General features: G+C 48.4%; 1 protein-coding gene across 9 annotated transcripts in view; it reads right to left on the bottom strand.

Moving 5' to 3' along the window:
- The window catches only part of PTPRT (protein tyrosine phosphatase receptor type T), a 928,354-nt gene that overhangs the window by 223,781 nt on the left and 684,970 nt on the right, over nucleotides 1-19,603 (bottom strand). For all 9 annotated transcript variants that reach the window (XM_053926541.2, XM_053926537.2, XM_053926540.2 and 6 more), the window contains 2 exons: nucleotides 13,101-13,302; nucleotides 11,698-11,800 (listed from right to left, as the gene is read on the bottom strand). In XM_053926541.2, the coding sequence (XP_053782516.1) occupies nucleotides 11,698-11,800; nucleotides 13,101-13,302 (305 nt within the window). The remainder of the gene's footprint in view (nucleotides 1-11,697; nucleotides 11,801-13,100; nucleotides 13,303-19,603) is intronic.

Here is a 19,603-nt window from a genome sequence, read left to right as displayed (position 1 = left end):
GTTTCTCAGCAGCGAGTCAGCCCAGCCGTGGGTCCCTCTCTGGCTTTTGGGACTTACATTTTATGCCTGTGTATAAGCCTCCACTGTACTTCTTATTTCCCATGACAGGATTCCTGTCTTTTGACCTGTGGCCTCAAAAGCCTACATCAATAGCTTCTCTGAAACCAAACACGGGTCTTAACCTTTTTTCACCAGCCCTCCGAGGGGCTAGAGCCAGACCATAAAATTGAATCTTCTGCCGTGGAGGGAATGCTGTTCAACATGGTAGCCGCTGGCCACATGTGGCTACTGAGTACTTGACATGTGGGCAGTGCAGCTAATGAACTGAAGTTTTCATTTAGTTTAATTTTAATTAATTTAAATTTAAATATTCCATGTAGCTCTGGCTACAATATTGGAGAGTGAAGGTCTAAAGTCTTGCCCATGAAGACTTCTTGTGTTATGAGGTTGTTACCCCTTGCCCTGTCCATAAATACTTATTTTTTTACCTTTATAATCTTTACAAATTGCCGGTGAGCCTACTACCAAGTAGAAATGTACTTAGGAAGAACCAGGGTAAGCTGTACTGTGCAAGTGGGTTAAGCACCCGTTTCTTCTGCCTAGTGGCGGAGACTTTAAACTGTAAGGTGTTCGTTTCCTGCTAAGAAGTCAGGGCTTTCAGGATCACCTCTCTCAACGCTGCCAAGGGCAGGCAGCCCCTGAGCAGCCCGGGCAGCTGGGGCCAGCACCGTGCAGAATGTTCTCTGCGTGAGAGTGAACCTTCTTGGATTCTAACACGGCATAGGCCCCTGGGGATATGGGTCCACAGGTCCATGGGTGGGGGCTGAGGTCAGAAGAGCAGCAATAGATCAGGCTATAGAAACGCACTTGGTGAAGGCCGACTTGAAAGTCTGACCTTTGGGTGGTTGCAAACACCGAGACAGAATCATCAGTTATCAGCTGGGTGAGATCTGAGACAAAGTGGTGATGGGAACTGTCACAGGGCTGAGGACACCGTGAGAAGTAAAAGTCAGCAGAAGGAAGTGACACCCAGGAAGAGGCATCTTGCAGAGTCACTGTTGCTCTTGCAAGGACCTCAGAAGCCTTTTGTCATGTGACGCTGTCTTCCAGTATTCAGCCTGCCACAGCCCTTGTCCTCCAAGTTGCATTAGCACCCTCTGGGCGCCATGCCTCGAGCAGCTGCCCAGGGTGAGAGGATTAGCATTACAAGAACTCATCTTAGACTGTCCTTCCATCCACAGCCCAGCCTCCGTTTTCCTTGAAATACTTGGCTTCAACAACCTTCACCTTGAATCCCTTACCACCCATCCACCATCACTGCCAACACAGTCACACCCAGAGCCATGATATCCCAGAGTTCCACCACGGAAGCCTCACCTTTGATCATCTTGCTCTCAGAATACCACTTCCTGTCTTTCCAGCCTCACCCTGCTTTGTATCCTCTGTAAGTGTCTCTAACAGCACGAGGTTGTCTGGCCCTCAATGCCTCTGTCATCTGCACATCCACCTTCACTGGCTTTTTAAATTGAGCCTGGACCATGTGGTCCATTTTCGAGCACTTTCACTGATGTCATCATCTTTGTTTCCCTATGGTCCTCTATCAACTCGAGTGTCTCTCTTCCACGATAAGACCTGCTCAGAGTCCTTAGGGAAGATTGCTCTGCAAAATGTTGGCCATCTTTCTTTTTTAAAACCAGTCTTCCTTTGGCTTTCTCGTTTCAACTCTGATATTCCTCCTACCTCTCTGGCCAGTCCTCCTCCATCCGTGTGGTTCCTTGGAGGTTTATGGAATTCTGTCTCACTCCTCATCTCACCTGGAAAAGGTCACTCACTCCTCCCAGGCTTCAAACACCACCCGATGTGAATCCTGACTCTCAAACCCCTGCTCGATGGCTCCGCAAACTCCAGCCTTGTGGAATTTCAACAGACCCTGCAGTAGGAGGTGAACGTGACGACCACTCTCTGCTTTCCCTCATGCCGGTAACAGCCTCATCTCCCTCCCTCCAGATGGCAGACAACCCGAAATAGACACTCTTTCCCCCCTCATGTTCCAGCAACTGCTCCTGCGCCTTTTAAAATATTCTTCCTGAAACACCTGTTTTTCTTCCTTGGTTCAAGCCTAAGGAATGTAATCCAGAATCCTTCAACTCCAGGGCCAATGCTTGGTAAGCTGGGCTGTTTGCGGGGGCTGATCAAAGGAGACCTGTAATGCAAGCAGGATGAGCAGAAGTGGATGCAAACCCTCCTAAATTATTAATCACCTTTCTTTCCTTTTGTTTTCCTGGATGGTATTTCTGATTGCAGCTCTGTGCTGCCCTCACCAGACTGACCCCGTAACCTTCCCTGTCTGGTTCATCATAGGTACATGCCCCCTCAGTCACTGTATCGACACCATGAAATAGCACCATAAGGAATAGCTCTGTGGCAGCATTTATCCCATTATTCCTTATTTCTGGTTGTTTCTTCTTGTATCTGGCGCCTCCTCTTTTCAAACCTGGTGTGATGAAGTCCCAGCATGCTTTTAGGCTTGGCTGCTAGTGGTATGACATGCAGAGCTAAGTCTCCTTGCAATTTATGTGGCAGTGCCTCTTGTCCATCCCCCCACGACCCAAAGTGGGACGCATTACACTCCTCATCTTCAGGCCCGGAGGTGGCCCAGAGGGCTGGGAACTAAACAAACCCAGTGCTGTTTAGGGAAAGAGCGTCTAAATGTAATCTCGGTTTCTCATCTCTGCCCACAGGGACAGGGACTGAGGTACTCCTCAGGCTGCCGATTTTGGTAAGTCCTCTAGATTTTCATTTTCTTGTCCTAACTGGACACTGTCATAGGATGGTGTCTGAGAATCAGATGGTAACGACTCCAATTTTGCTCACTGCAGCCCCGCCGACCAGCGAAACCCCCCTGTGATCGTTTCATGTGCTCTCCCTCCGGGCTTCACAGCTATTAAAGGAATCCTGAAGGAAATTTTGCAATCATTTCCTTGTCTTCCCAATAATGTTCCTTATTTCTTTAAACTGTGGCTGGATCACGAATCTGCACTGCATCTAATCATGGCGTGTTTCAGAATCTATAGTGTTAACTAGCTACACCTGTCAAAAGCAGAGGGCCCGTGGATTCTCATTAGGGAGTGATTTGAACTTGCAATGACCTTAGAAGCCATTTGCCATGCAACCCTGTCTTCTCATATTCAGTCCTCCAAGCTGGAGTGGCACCCTCTGTGTGCCAAGCCTCAAGAAGTCCATGAGAGCCATCCGTATGTCCTAACTGACTCGGAGAAGGTCCCTCAGAGGTTCCCAAGTGCTCACCTGGACCACACACCAGGTTCCAGCCTGTCCTTTTGTCCAATTGGTTCCTAACTCTTTCATTCAGTTCCCAGACCACCTTTACTACCACTGACTTCTCTTGGATACAGGGTCCTTCTGGACCCTTCCCTCCCTCAGCGTCCTGGGCTCAGAGAATGGCACCATTGTCTACCCCACTAACCAACCCACAAACCTGGGAGTCACCTTGGCCAGTGGCTTTTCCTTACACCCATCACCGGCCCCATAGAGAAGTCATCACCAATGCTTGCCCATTTCACCCCCTCCAAGTTTGCGCTCCATCCCCACAACTACTCTGACTCGCTTCTGACCTGCATCCAGACAAACACAACCGGCTCCCAGCTGGTCTCTCTCAGCCACTCTGGCTGTCTCCCATCAGTTCTCCACACTGATGTCGGAAAGACCACACACACACGTATGTACGATGGATCATATTGTTCACTTGCTTAAAACCCTGTTTCATTTTTTACTCCTCATTGATCTTAGAATGAAACTCCTGACTCTGATAATAACAATGCCTGTGTTATCTGGCTTTCTCATCCACTCTCATCGTGCGTCTCTCTCCTTGCGCCTTCTCCCCACTGCTGTCCTACTGGCCTCCTTTCAGTTTCTCTAACTTCATCTCTGGACTCCCCAGTCTGCGTCTGATCCTCCTCAGATAGGAAAGAGTGAGACGTAGAAGGCAAAAAAAAAATACAGAGCGCATTGTCAAGCTGGCTCCCGTTTGGGACACAGAGGCCCAACTCTACTGGGGATGTGTGGGGAACTGCAGAGGATGCCTAGACTCCCAGCCCCCACTGGGTGAGGGCTGCCCCTGTGGTGTGAAGGGTTTCTGATCTGCCAGTGCAGACTAAAGGAGATCCACAGGGCTTTGGAGAAAGAACAGAGGGGAGGCAGGAAAAAGGTGGGAATCTGCAACTACGTGGAGCTGTCCATCACACCTACTGCTGAAATCAGTGGGGAGAGGGTGAGGTGATGTGGACTCAGTAAGCATTGGCTGCATCTAATCAGTGTGTCATTAGTGTCCGTGGCACTGTTTGTACAGAGCCATCTCTGCCATTAGGATTGCAGCTGTGTGTGGCCTGTTTCGCTTATTTCTGGATCTTCAGTGCTCAGCAGTGTGTGGTACATGGTTGTTTGCTTAAATTCAAATTAGATGTTCATTGACCTAATTAGTTAATGAATTGATAAACACATGAACAAGTGAACCTGGCTCATCTCCTAGGATCTGGTCTCACCTCTCTGGCTTGGTTTGACTCTGTCTACCCACTCTGGTCCCAGTATTTATAAGGCCTCAGTTAAGGGAGCTCCTGTGGGTCCTCATTCCCCTTCCGGAGGGGGCTTTGGATCTGCTTTGTTTTGATTTCACACCATGAAGGTGCATCTCCTCAACCTGAGGACACTGCTGACATTGGTTCGCTGGTCCTTCGGTGGTTGAGACACCCAGGCCCTGTCTGCCCGATCTGGTATTTGTGAAGGGTGCTCAACTCTGGGGATCCATTTGTAAGGTAAGATCGTTTTGAGGATTTGGGGACACCCTTGGAGATAACTGCACATTCCCTAACATGTCATATGCTTGACAGCACCTTCCATGGTGTTAGAGGAGACCCAGCAAACAGGCATCAGCTTCTGGCAGGGCTCAGAGAGGACTCCATCCCATAGCAACCAGGGCAGGCAGCCGGTCCTGTCACAACAGCTTGGCCAAGCCAAGGAGCACGTTGCACAACTGCCAATTGTACTTCACTCACTTTAGCTTATTTGGTCTTCAAAACGACCTGTGGCCTGGGTATTCCCATTTCACCAACAAGAAGTCTGAAGATCAGAGAGATGAAGTAACTGGCCCAAGGGCACCCAGTGAGTCAAAAACATCAGGCTGGATCTGGTTCCAGGAGCTGTTGCTCTTCCAAGGTACCCAACTGGGCAGTCAGCTGTGGCAGGAAGAGCGTACGAGATTGACGGTCTGAGTCAGGAGCCACACAGGGGGTCACAGGCTGGTAGAGACTGACTTGCAAGTCCCTGACAGAGGAGTGGCCAGGACAGAGCAGGAGCCATGGAGGAGCGGATGCATTCTGATGAAGGGTGGGAAATGGCCCTGGATGTGCCTACCAGATGTTTCCCACACCTATCAGGGCAAAGTCCAAACCCCAAGTGAAGACCTTCTCTACCTGGCCCCTGCCAGCTTCTTTGCCTCTCTCCTCCTCTCCCTGCCGCGACCCTCTGTGGTTCCCTGAACACACTGTGCACCTTCTCTGCCTTGCCTCCTGCCTCTGTTGCTTCCTCCTGGACCACGCCTCCCCTTTGTCACTGAGCAACCCCGCCCCCACTGGAGAAGTTCTCCCTGCACCAGGCCACAGGTGGATGCCTCTGCAACTGAACTCTCGTAGGAACCTCTGACCAAGTACGCAGGCTCGTCAGCATTTTGTTTCTTTTTCTGAATGCTCTTCCTGTAGACCTGCACCATCTAAAAGTTATGGATATTGGTAGCCACTATCCATAACTTATAAAAAACCAATTCCTCAATCACACTAGCCATATTTTAAGGGCTCAATAGCCACATATAGTTAGTGGTGACTGTTTGGACAGCACAGAGATAGGGCATTTTCACCTTCTCAGGAAGTTCTATTGAATAGCACTCTTACAGACTAGGGGCAGCTGAAGGCAGGGCCTGTGGGGTGTACCTCCACAGTCCTGGGCATCGACCAGGTGTGCAAAACAGACCTGCTGATCTACTTGTGTTTTTTTGAGTATCTACTAACTGCCAGACACTGTCCCCAGGAAAGGGAATCTATTAGTGTCAAGCTTCTCAATTTCTTGGAGCTCACATTCTAATAAAGAACATGAAGGAAACAAAACCTGAGAAAAGCCAACAAATGTGTAACACAACGAAATGCTCAGGAAGGAAAGAGGGAGAAAGCACACAGGGCATGTGAGTAACACCTGGGAAGGGGCAAAGTGAAAGGAAATAAAACCAGAAACAGGTTGGGGCCAGAATCTGATGGGCCATAAGGTCCATGCTAAGAGGCTTGAACGTAAATGCGGTAAGGAGCCAGTGACCCATTTACGAATTTTAAGCAGGAAAGTTAACTTGATCCAGTTTGTGCATCTGAAGGACTATTCTAGCATCTCGGTGGGAGATGGAGAAGGAAGAGAAACTGATGCCAGGCAAACCAGCAGGCCACCCTGACAGGTTAGGAGCGGGGTGGGAGAAGAAGGGAGGAGGAGAGAAGGCAGAGCTAGTCCCAGAGCTGAGACTGACGCTGAGCGGATGGGTCCCACTGCCTGATTGGTTGAGAAGGAGAGAGTAGGGAGAGAAAGCACATCTCTAAGGAAGCCACCTGGGGATCCAGAGGAGGGTCTGACACAGAACCCAGGCTCTGCCCCCAGCCTTACTTCAGGGACTGCATTATGGGTGATTAATTTATGGCCAAGTTACTTTCTTATGAAGGTTACTACAGATACATCAGCATGACAGGCAAGGTGTGGAGGAAGAAGGCTCAGCGCATTTAAGTCAGAGCTGAATATTAGATTCTAGTCACTATTTGATTGATCTTTTAAGCAATTCTGGGATTCTGTCACTTAAAAACCAATAAATCTTTGAAGGCCTGGGGAAAGCAATGCAAAAGCAATAAATCTCTATTGCGGAGTATTAGAAATACAGGCCAAGCAGCCGACATAGTTTGGCGGGAGAGATGAGGGTGTGGGAGCCGCACATACCAATTTTCCCCTCCTCCCCTCCTTGCCTCCCTGCACACTCAGTTCAACCAGAAGGAGCCGGAGCCACGGGGCCTCAAAGGGGCAGCAGGGGGCAGAGCAGGGGCTGCAGTTGGGCTGAGCCGGGGCCAGAGCACTGCAGGCAGAAGGAGAAGAACAGCCTACCTGGGCGACCCCTGGAGGCTACACATCTATTTGAGGACAGGCAGACTCTCCACTCAGAGAGAGACATGCTGAGGTTCACAAGTTATAGGCTAGGCCCACACGACCCAGAGCTGAAGTACCCTAAGAAGTCCTTTTGCCTCCCCCTCACTTCCTAGCTGATGGAGGTTCTCTCCACAGCATCCCCATATAAAGGTTACCCAGTCATCACTTGACATCCCAGGCATGGAAAACTCACCACCTTCTGGGAGGAGCCAGGTCCGTGTCCTGGCTGTACATGTAACAAGCTTGGTGACCTTGGAACTATCATTTAACATCTTAGAACTCAGCTTCATCCTCTGAAATGGAGATATTTCCCATCCAGCTTACTCACTGCATATGTGGCCATCAGATGACACAGTGCAATGAAAGGATCTATCACTATAAAATACGATTCTAGGTGTCCTTGGTCCAATGCATCCCGTGAACTCTTTGTGCCTGACAGTCAGAGCCTTTGTTGTTTTCTCAGTGCTCCCGCTTCCCCCCAACCTGCAGGGCTGCACACCAGCCGCCAGCGCTCATCTCTCCAGCCAGTCCACTCCTCTCAACCAGTGCAGTCTCCGTCCCCACCGGCCTCACACTATCTGGCCTCACGAACTCATTTGCTTTCTTGTGTAATGCCCCACCTCCAAGCCCATTCACAGGCACAGTTTCTGGGCGACAAGCCTGAAGAGGACAGGTGTGCGCCTGTCTTGTTCCCTGCTATAGCTTGCCTATCTCTCGTTCCTGGGACATAGCAAGCGCTCGATAAATGTTTGTTGACTGACTTATTGGTCAACTGCCTCCTATATGGGCATCTTAGTGCCCTGAGTTCAAGGTAAAAAAGAGTTAAGGCAACTGAAATCTACTGTGATATCACCACTGCTGTCATTGCAAGTTGTCCTGAAAGTCTTGCAAAGTGGCTTTGGTTAGTCTCTTATCCTCCTTGGCAAATGCCCAAGCAATAGTCTGAAAATAATTCCAGAAATGGAGTACACCCACCCTCCATGATCCAGAGGTTTGGGAAGAAAAGCAGCCAGACATTTCCAGACACCAAGCATTGCCCCTTTGCTCAGTGACATTTATTTTAATTTTTAAAAATTTTTTTGGAAATGTCACCAAAATGTATCATGCATAACTTTCTCCTAGGGAGGTGGGGTTGTATAGCAGAGTGAGTGCTGGCTTAGGGTCGGCTAAGCTGGGTTTAAATTCTGCCTGCACCATCTCCTTGTTTTGTGGTCTGGGCCAACTCACTCAGTGTCGGTTTATCTCAGTTTCTGCATCTGCAAAATGGGGACACTATCACTGCAATGCTGTGAGCATACAGACAGTTTATAGTGAGAGGCACACAGCAAGTCCTTGCTCATTAGGTGCAAGCTAGCAGGTTCTTTTACTTGAAGACATGGACCTTAATGCTACATTTTTGGGGTGAGCCAGGAACAATGAAGGAACAACCGTGGCAGTGAGGTGCTGCAGCGTGCAGACCTCCTTATTCCTGTGTCGGTTTTATAGAGTTTTCCTGCTTTCTGCTCCCTGCCAACTGTCATTTTTTCACGGCTAGGGGGGCATTTCCATTCTGTAGTCTCAGGATGCATGAGATTACTAAACAGATGGGCATCCTAAGAGGATGTAGGCTCATAGGGACTGTGCAAGGGGCTTCTCTTTGTGGGAATGGAAGGGCTTTCCCAGGAACACTGGTTCGGGCTGCTCAGAGGACCCCTTTGCTGATCTCTGCAGTCAGGCAGGCCTGGATATCACTTACGGGTTCTGTGACTGGACTGTAGTTTGCTCATTTCCAACAGAAAGGTACTACTCATAGGTTACTCAAGGTTAAATTCTTGGACCGTAGGGGTTGCCCAACAAAACACAGTGCTAATTACTTCGGTGAGTTTTTAGAGGTTCACGAACATATAATCTGATTTATCCTGAGGATGGGACCCTAATCCCCAGGATAAAATTTAACTTTATGCAGCCACTGGGCAGAACCCAGATTGATTATTTCTTAGTACAATTTTTTAAAGAAGTTTTTCAGAAACTTTATGCTGGAAAAAAAGTTAGGGGATCTTCAGGAAAAAGCAAAGTCCTTCCTTCCCCATCATAAAATCAGGGTCTCAGAAAAGCTTTGGACATTTGAATAGGAAGGAAGCGGACAACCCTGTCACCTTGTAATGGGATAGATTTTTCAAAAACCATTTTGAACAGAACTTCCTAAGTTCCAAAGAGAAGCAGCAAAGCTACCAAAGGAACTAATTGAGACCCTGCCTTGCTTTGGCTTCTACATTTTAGCCAGCCTCTGTGAAATAACAACCCTCCATACTTTCCAGATAAGGAAAACTCAGGTTCAGAGACGTTAAGTAACTTGTCCAAGGTCACACAGCAGTGTCAGAACAGGATTTGAACCCAGGTTCTCTCCCACTAAGCTCACATCCTTTCCCCTGCTCCATCCAGCAGCCAGAAGGCTACATGGAGCTGGATCCACACCCACCAGGAGCCGCTTTGGTGCCAGCTGATCAGGTCCCTTCGCTCATAGGTCTGTAGGTTTGTGGAATGAAACGGGATACCTGGATCTCCTATATAAAGGTCATGGGTTTGGGGTCAGCTGCTAACTTATCATGCAACATCAGATACACTGTTTCTCTTTTTTGGACCATAGCTGGCCACCTGGAAAGCTTGCTGAGATTTTGAAACATGACCAGTGCTGCTGTGTGAAAGAGGTAAGAGCTGTGAAAGGGAGGGGCATGGGCAGCCAGAATGGAGCATGTGACTTGGCACCTGGAGGACCTGCATTCAGTCTCAGCTTTCCTACCTATTGTCTGTGTGCAGGTGGGACTTTCTGAGCCTCAGTCTCTTTATCTGAAAACAAGGATAATAGTAACTCAGTGTGTAGACAGAATTAAATGACAAGGAAAGTAACAGGGATAAAAAGCAAGTAACTCGGTAACTATTTGATGTAAGAGACGCCATGTGCTTTGGCTCATCACGGCCAGGACAGACCTGGCACAACCTATGTGCACAATGCAAGGAAAAGGTTTTTAGTTCAGGTGCTGCACACATACATTCCCTGCACACCTGCTGCAAGGTCTGAAGATCACCTGCCTTAGGACAGAACATTGTCCAAAGTCCACGGAACTGAGGGGAACTTCCACATTGCTGGCAGCCGATTCTATCTGCTGCAAGGTCTATCATTTCTATGTAGAGTTGAATCCGGTTGGAAAACAGATAACTGGGCCATCTCAAAAGCCTCCTTCCCAACCGTTCTCCCAGTCTCCAGTATCACAAAAGTGACACTGCTTGTGGCTACACAGTGGCTCCCCATGGGCCCTCAAAAAAGCCCGAGCACCTCAGACATGGCCGCCAAAGTCACCCCACCACTCCTGCCTTAACCTCTATGCTAAAGCAAACTGAACCACCCGTGGTTGCTCCCAGGACAGCAGGCAGCTTCTCTCCTCCATGCCTTTGCTCAGCCCAGACCTGCTTTCTGCTTTGACAAAATCTCATACTACAATTAAGATGTAGCTCAGCGTCACCTCCTCTGGGAATTCTCCCCTCTGAAGTCTTGAAACGACCCATGCACGTCTCCCTAAGTGTGCCCTGCATTGTGATTATGTTTTCATGTCTCTGTCTCCCCAGCTAGAGTTTGCCTTCCTTTAGATCATGAGTTTAGATACTGTATCCTGAGCAGTTGAGCAGCCCCTGGCATACAGTGCTGCTCAATGAAGAGTTGTTGAATGAATATATAAATGAATGATTTTTACCCCCCGTGTCCCTTCCCATTCTGGGCATCTAAGCTACTCAGTGCATGCCTGTTCAACTGAACTGAGCCAGTTTGAAAGCTGTTTCAAACTCAACACTCTGCTTGATTTCAAGGGACTGTAGTCCTTTGATGGCTGAGCAAACCAGCAGTCAACATAGGAGCTGCTGCCCTTGAGCAAAGTGTAGCTGGTTTAAAAGAGATGCCCACCTTGCTGATAGCCATGAGCCATGACCTTGTACTGGGACGGCTTAGTTACTGAGCAGCTTTCATTGCCTGAGCCCTAAGTAAGCTCCTGAAAATCAGCAATATGGCTTTGACTTCGAAGCCCCTCTGCGGGACTCCAGCACACTAAGGCCCTACCCTGGACCAGCCCAGAGGTCTGGCTCCATTCACAATGGTTTGTCTATTTGTCTGTTAATGTCAGCCAGACACAGACAGGAGACTGTGCTTCTAGACTTCCAACCGACTAAATAAATTTACTGTAGATGTGTTCCAGAAAGTTCTCTCCCAGCCCTCCTCAGGTCTCCATCAGCATGCTCCCTCTAAATCAGTTCCAATAGCGCACTGTGCACAGTGAGGCTCCTGGGCTCGGGCTGCCGACTCTCTTTCTCCAGGAAGCTCTCCTCCTGGCCGTCCCAGCCCATGGGCGCTGGTGGGCACAGGACTCAATGGGAGGTGTGCCTGGTGCAGAGAAGGAAAACCATGAATGCTGGGTGTGGTGGCCTCCTCACCTGACCGGGGCTCCTCTGGACTGAGCAGGCTTCAGCATCACCGTGATGGTCGTGTCTGTCTCATTCAGCGGGGTGTCTGTGTCGTACTCAGGCATCGACGGAGCTGGGTGGAGAGAGAGTGTGGGGATCAGCACAGGTCCCAGACCCCGCTGACCACCTCCCCACGATGCCATCCCTAAAGACACTCAGGACAACCAGAAGGGGGACCTTTGGGAAAGGCTCAAATGAGAGTCATTCGGCCTCCCAGGCTTCCAGCAAAGGAAGCCCTGACCTCCGACCTGCCTGAGGGCTCCTTCAAGGTGCACAAGAGCCTGGGGAAGGGTGGCAGTGGTATGGCCAGTGACCCTCATGAATCAAAAGTCCCACACCAAACACACAGATAAACACAGGGAAAATAAGTACTTAATAAACATGTGAATGCAGCCAACCTTGCTAAGCACATTTAAAATGCACAGTTCAGCAGTAATGAAGTAATTCTTCTTATTTTTTTTTCTCATGAGACCCTCCCTCTCTCATCCCCAACCGATCGGAGTGCCACAGAATCCAATCCCTTGGGAAGGTAATGTACTCATTTGTATTAAGAGCTATTAAAGTCTACATCCCTTTTCATTTAGTATTTCAATTTCTGGAATTTAATCCCAAAGTTATAATCCAAACCAATGAATTAAAGTTTATTCTGTAACTGTTTATTGAAGTGTTATTTTATAAAATCATGGACGCCCCAAATCTATCCAACCCCAGGGGAATGTTTAATTAAATTATGTCCAACCACTTGACAGAACATTAGAATGGAAAGCAATGTAGCAACATTGAAAATGTTTATGGTATAAACATAAATGGAAACACTAAGCTACAAAAAACACCATGGGTCCGTTATGCAAAATATGTATGCATGCAGACCAGAAGTGTGCAGGTATTCTGGAAAAATATAAGTTGTAGAAAAGGCTCTGCGATAATTCTGCTTGATGCTGTCTGAAATGGAGGGGCCCTATTAGAGGTGGCTGGTGAACTCTTGGATCACCCTGGCTTTGTAACATTCATTCATTCATTCATTCATTTACCAGGCATTTCATGAGAACCTCTGCTGTGCCCTACTCTGCCAAAAGAAATATTCCTAAAAATAAATCACATTTCTACAAGCCATTGTGTATGGAAAAAAAATACTACTTAATACAACTGTGTGGTACATTTTTGGGTGAGCCACTCAGCATCCCCTCTGGTCTAATCGATACCGTTTCTACACTTTAGGAAGTTTGCGGACTGGGTTTTCATCCTGAGGAACTGCATCATCCTGACCGCTCCCATAGCAACCACATGGCGACAGCTGGCTCTGGCCTTTCTCACTCCCAGGAAAATTAGGGATGGGGAAACACAAAGCAACCGCAACTTTCTGAGAGAGATACCTGAAATTTTGGTGGCGATCCTAGTGCTGACAGGGGGCCCGAAGCCCTTTGCTGTGCTGGCCTTGATGGTGAAGGAGTAGGTGGTCCCCGGGTACAGACCCACGAAGAGGTGGTGGGTTTCATTCCGGAGCTTGAACACTTTCCCCCTCTGGCTGGAGAGGTCGGCACTTGGGTCGAGGGAGCCCACGGCCTTGTAGTTGATCTGCACGACAAAGCAGCAAACAAGCCAGTAAACACCTCACCTGGGACGCTGGACAGAGCTCACGGGGAGGGACCTGGGGGAGGACAAGAGGAGGCATGGGAGCGGAGTGTGGTCAGCACATTCGGATGCTGTGGTCCATCTTACAGGTCACCCAGCCTCCGAAATTGCCACTGCCGAGCTCACGGGAATCGCTGCCCAGTAGAAACACGGCGTAACCACAGCACGCTTTTTAATTTCCCCGTGGTCACACGGAAAGACAAAGAATGCAAGATCAAATTAAATAATACATTTGGTCAAACCTACTTAATATATGCAGAAATATTATCATTTCAACCTGTAACCAACATGAAAAGTTAATGAGATATTCTATATATTTTATAATATAGATAAGTGGCTGCCACATTGGACAGTGTGGCTGTAGAGCAGTGTTTGAGAGAAGCGTCCCAATAAGTTATTTGGAAAGCTAGTTAAAAATGCAAAATAGACTCCTTCTTTCTCTCTGCTGCATAGAATTCCATTGTGTAAATATACCATAGTTTTTTTTGATCCACTCATTTGCTAAAGAAGGAGCTTATACCCTTTGCAACAGCATGGATGGAACTGGAGAGCATTATGCTAAGTGAAATAAGCCAGACGGTGAGGGACAAATACCATATGATCTCCCCTTTAACTGGGACATAATCAACAGAAGAAAAAAGCAAACAAAATATAACCAGAAACATTGAAGTTAAGAACAATCTAACAATAGTCAGGGGGGAGTGGGGAGGGGACAGTGGGGAGCGGGGATTACAGGAGCTACTATAAAGGACACATGGACAAAATCAAGGGGGAGGGTGGAGGTGGGGGACGGAGGGGGTTTCGGCTGGGGTGGGGTGGAGGGATAGGGAGAAAAGGCATACAACTGTAATTGAATAACAATAAAAATTAAAAAAAAATAAAAATGATTAATGGAAAAAATAAAATAAAACTTAAAACATGCAAAATAAACAGAGGCATGGGCATATGGGGCGGACTGAGAGCTGTCAGTGAGGAGTGGGAAGCGGGGACCGGGCAAAAGAAGGTGAAGGGATGAGCCAGAGAACATATATCCATGGCCCATGGACACAGACAACAGTGTGGGGATGGCCAGAGGGAAGGGGGGCTGCAGGGGCTGGGTGGAAGTGGACAAAGGGGAGAAAATGGGGACACCTGTGGGTGTCAAGAGTAAAAATAAAGAAAGAAATGCAGCTCCTAGGCCCCTTCTCCACAGGGCGCCGTCTGCTGCTTTCTCATGCACTGTATTGTTTGTCTTCCCACCACCTGGGGCATCAGGCTCTCTATTCTCATTTTAATGAGGGAGACACTGAGGCTCCACAGGGAAACAACTTGTATTAAATCAGCGCTTTTCAAAACATCTATGGTGAAGGCCCAGTTTTGAGTCCCCTCATCCACTGCAGACCTATAATAATCCAAAGACCCCATCACACGTGACTCGTCACGTGAGTTTGGCAATAACCGAACTGGTTTACACTCTGTGCAGGAAGGCGTGTCCACTGACCTTGCACTTGGGTGTCACAGCCACGTCAAGGCCCTCTAGACCTTTCTAGGTGCTCATCTCAAGTGCTGCACTGACCCTGCTGTGGAGCTTACAAAATGGTGGGCATCCTGGCACTGGCCCCTGTGGGCAACTCTGAGTATTATTTTTCTAAATTAAACATTTGTTCCAGTGGCAAGTTCAGGATGTTTTTTTGTTTATTTATTTTTTCTAGTTGATTCTATTAACATTTATTATTAGAATATAAAACACAAGCAGAAAACTATACAGCTCAATGAATTTTTGCTAACTGAGCATAATCCCAATCGGCACCCAGTCAAGAGAGAGAACATTACCAGACCCAAGATTTTCCCATCCTGCCCCTTCAATCCTTACCCGCCTCCCGTGGCAGGGATCCTTCCCGTGGCAGGGATCCTTCCTGTGGCAGGGATACTTTCTTCCTGACTTCTAACAGCACAGGGGAGTTCTGTCTGGTTTTGAACTTTATACAAACCAGGCTTGTAAGACTCATGCAGGTCACGTGTAGCTGCAGACCATGGGCTCAAGGCGGGACTGCACCCAGGTCCCCTAGGCTCTAAAACCTCAGCTCTTTCTTCCTCGCCATCCTGCCCGACCTGGACACACACAGCATTAATCAAAGAACACATTCGTTCTTCACTTAGTGCTCCTTCAGAAGTGGTCCCCACACCCCCCTGTATTCTAGGACCTGCACTTTGGGCTGCTGAAGTGTCCAGGTGCATACAAGTTGGACCCCGTCCACAAGTGTCTTCTCTTCTAGAGTGAGGTAAGTCAACTACCCTTTGCCTTCCATCACAAATGTCCCATGCTTGACAGGAAGGCCAAACCCAGGTGGAAAAGGGAACTCACCAAATTTACTTAATAAATCAGTGGTTTGTCGTTTCTGGCAAGGGCAGCACATGTTTCTGGAGAAAGATAACCTTTCTCTCCCAATGCCACGTGTCTAGGAGAGAGGCCAGACTTATCCTGGAGTAGAGTAAGCCCAGGAGAAGTGCCCAGTGCTGAAGGACTCGGGAATTTTGCAAGCAGAGCCTGGGCAGGGCACCCCTCCTCCTGCCCCCCCACCCCCACCCTCAGGTCCCTGGTAGGCCTGGTCACAACATTCCCTCTGGCCACCCCTGCCCACTCCACCCTTCTCAGGTAAGCTACAAACACCTGCCTCTCTCTGCTTGAGGGCTTTTTGCATGTGTGCTGGCAGAAGGACCAGGTAAATAACACCCACTGGACTGACGGGAGCTGGTACACACACTTCCCAGGCCCTTCTCACCTCTGCAGCATCCTAGGGCATTTCCCTGGGGGGGTTCTGCTCCACTGGCCTCCAAAGGGAGCTGCCTGGAAAGTGTACCCACCATTGGCTACCTTCCTCTCTCTTCCCCACTCCCTAGTGTTTCCTAACCTTCTTGATAATGCTACCATTCCAATCTTTGTCTCAGGGGTCTGCTTCTGAGAAACACCAAACAAAGACAAAGTGCTCAGGGGGGAGAACTGAACTGATCTCGGAGGATGACAGGCATTCAGAGCAGAGGAGAGAGCCTTCCAGGTTCCAGGTAGAGGGAGCTGCTTGTGCCAAGGTCCCGGGTGGGAGAAGACTTGTGGGAAATGAGAAATGTCCAGTGAGACTAGAGAGTGGTGAGCAGACGGGAGAGCTGAGAGTTAGTGTGCAGCTGGATTCCAGGTTTCTCTACTGGCAGGAGAAGGAACCCGTTCTGAGAACGCTGCTTGCGGCAGTTAACCCCAGCCCACAGGTGCAGAAGGCATGAATATGTATCCTTTTGAAAGGGTGGCAGCTACATTGATATACAGGTGCAAAGAGGTAAAACTCATGCCTTTTTTTTTTTTTTACTAGCCAATTCCTTTTCTGTGCTCCAAATTCAATCCAGAAGCAACTCAATTTCCACTGAGCTGTCAATATAATATACCGTGTTCCCCTGCTCTCCTAACCTTTCCTGGTATTACAGGATCCTCACTTACTTGTAATGAAACACTATGAATAAATCAATGTACGTTAATATAGCGTGTCTTCAATTTTTGATGAAGGGCTTCACCAAGTCTAATCCCCACTGCTTTGTCAGAAACAGTCTTTGAAAAATTTAACTTGCAAGTTTTATGAACCTGCAACTTGTGGCTGGGGGGTGGGGGTGGGGGGTCAGGCTGGGGAAGGAAAGGAGGAAGGTGAGAAAATGGAATGGCATGGACCTGTGGCCATCAAATGCATAATGCAATGTGAATCTTTCTTTGGAAGGTTTGTGAGAACAGTAAATGTAAAATAATAAGTTAGTGGGGGAAAGGGTACTGAGCTGCAATGTCAGCCCTGGCCCCAGGGACTGAGCTCTGGCTGCAACACAGTGCTTGGGGCCACCCAGGTAGTCTGGTCTATCAGTGGGATCCCTAGCCAGGAGCCAGAGCAAGGACATCAAAATGAGAACCCAAACACATCATATCACTCCTTAGAATCCCACAGCTCTCAGGATTAAGACCACATTCTTATCCTATGGTCTTCACCAGCTCACTCCATGACTTGGCCTCTCTTGGGCTCCCTCTTGCAATCCAGGCCTTATTACAGTATCTGAAAAGAGCCACGGTCCTTTTGCCACAGGACCTTTGCATGAGCTATTCTGTCAGCTCAAAACACCTTTTTCCTTCCCATGCCTCCCTTTTACCTAGTTAATTACTCTTCTGACTTAAAATGCTACTTTTCATGAGCGCCTTCCCTGACTCCCACACCCTCCTTCCTTATGTTCCCAGAATCATATCACATCTCTCCTCTTGGAACCACGAATTGTACATTTAGCCATGCAGTTATTTCATTATGAGTCCCTTTCCCACTATCTCAAGGGTTGGAAAAGTAAAGCCTTAAAGCCAAATCTGGCCCTTCATCTGTTTTTGTAAATGGAATTATATTGGAGCACAGCCAAGCCATTTATCCATGTGTTGTCTGTGGCTACTTATACACTACAATGGCAGAGTTAAGCAATTGTGACAGACACTCCATGGCCCACACCGTCTTAACTATTTTCTCTCTAGCCGTGTGGAGAAAGAGGTTGCTGACCCCGGTCCTAGACTTCCAGCTCCAAGAGGGCGAGAATCTCAGCTGGTGTTTGTTCCACATTTCCCCTTTGCATCTATAAGCAAGTGATCAAACTAGCTGTGTGGCTTGAGCAACTTGCTTAACCTCTCTGAGCCTTGGGTTCTTTAAGCGTTCAGGAGTAATTTTAATGTCAGGTTCTGTTTTGATTTATGTTGCAGAGTGACCTTCTTTACTCCTGGAGGGCGCCCCTTTGTTCAAGAGTAAGGATCCCGGGAGGCTAGGAGCAACTTTAGCCTTTGCTTCAAGGCTCCTGCTGCAATGGAGCAAAGAACAACAACAGCCTTTCTACCTTGAATGGGAGAGGAAGAAGCAAGAGAGGCAGGGAGAACAGAAGGACACAATTTCCCTTGGAGAGCTCCGTCAGGACGGACTTGTTTGTTTCTTGAATATGTGTGGATCCAGCCGTGCCGGGCTCCAGGCAGTGGGCTCGGTACAGGGCAAGACCCAAAGGTCCCATGTTCAGATAGAGCAGCTGACAAGATTCGGGTCCTGAGGACGAGATGGTGCATGAAGGCTAAGGGAAGATACCAGGTAAAGTAAGGAGGAAGGAAGTGGCCAGGACTCAGAAGCAGCTGATCGGAAGATGCAACCGTGGCAAAAGCACCGTTTGGAAGCACTGGCTGTGTGCCAGGCACTGTGAGAGGGGAGTCTCATAAAAACCACCTTGTTTAAGCCTCAAAAAATGACCTGGGTTCCTTCTGATTATTCCCCTTCCTCAGCTGAGGAAACTGAGGCCAAGGGAGGAGACGTCATCAGCATGTGAGCAGGGGAGCGGGCAGCTACGCGTGTGATCGGGCAGCGTGCTGGAAGAGCAGGGACACCCACAGTTCACAAAGTGTCCTCTGCTGCCTCAGTGTCACCACAGGGGTGCCATGGTGTGACAAGAACTTGGATAAATCTATTTGAATACCCTGAGGTGCCTTGCAAGGACCACAGGGCTGTTCAAAGGGCTCACTACCAAATAGATGACCCCACATGGAGGAAACCCACAACAGCGTCAACTGTCAGTAGAGAGAGCATAAACTGGGTCACAGCCTGCCCCCTGCGCTTGACATTCCAGAAGCATCCTCCACAGCTTCTACTATACCCGTGGTATCTTTGTCCTAAACTCTTTGGGGGAGAGGGAAGTCAGCACTTTAAGTTATGCACCCCCACCTTCTCCCAACTTTCTCCAAATGGCTTCCAACTCATATTCTGGAGGCCTAGAAATATTAGCAGGGGTGTCCCACCCTTTGGCTTCTCCGGGTCACACTGGAAGAAGAGTTGTCCTGGGCCAAACACTAACGAAAACTGATGAGCAAAGAAAAAAAGGTTTTCAGTAAATTTACGATCTTGTGTGGGGCTGCATTCATACCCATCCTGGGCTGCATGTGGCCCACGGGCCCTGGGTTGGACACCCCTGTTAGAGTGTTAATAAAACTACAGGTAAAATAGACCAACATGGTCAGTTCATTGAATTAAGGGTTCAATTCATTTTACTTCTCTGTAAACTCAAACAAACTGGTTAAAATATTTACTCCCTTTTTTTGACCCACTGAATAAGCATGGTCATTGTCATCTTGGTGCCCTCCAAGGAGACCAGTTCAAGGTAATCTCTTCCTGGTAGAAGTGCAGTGTTGACTCTTTGGTCTCCTAGCAATTTAAAAATAACACGGGGAATA

Source organism: Desmodus rotundus, chromosome 6, assembly GCF_022682495.2.
Source record: "Desmodus rotundus isolate HL8 chromosome 6, HLdesRot8A.1, whole genome shotgun sequence".
In the NCBI taxonomy this organism is placed as follows: domain Eukaryota; kingdom Metazoa; phylum Chordata; class Mammalia; order Chiroptera; family Phyllostomidae; genus Desmodus; species Desmodus rotundus.
This window is presented reverse-complemented; position numbering and strand designations above follow the sequence as displayed.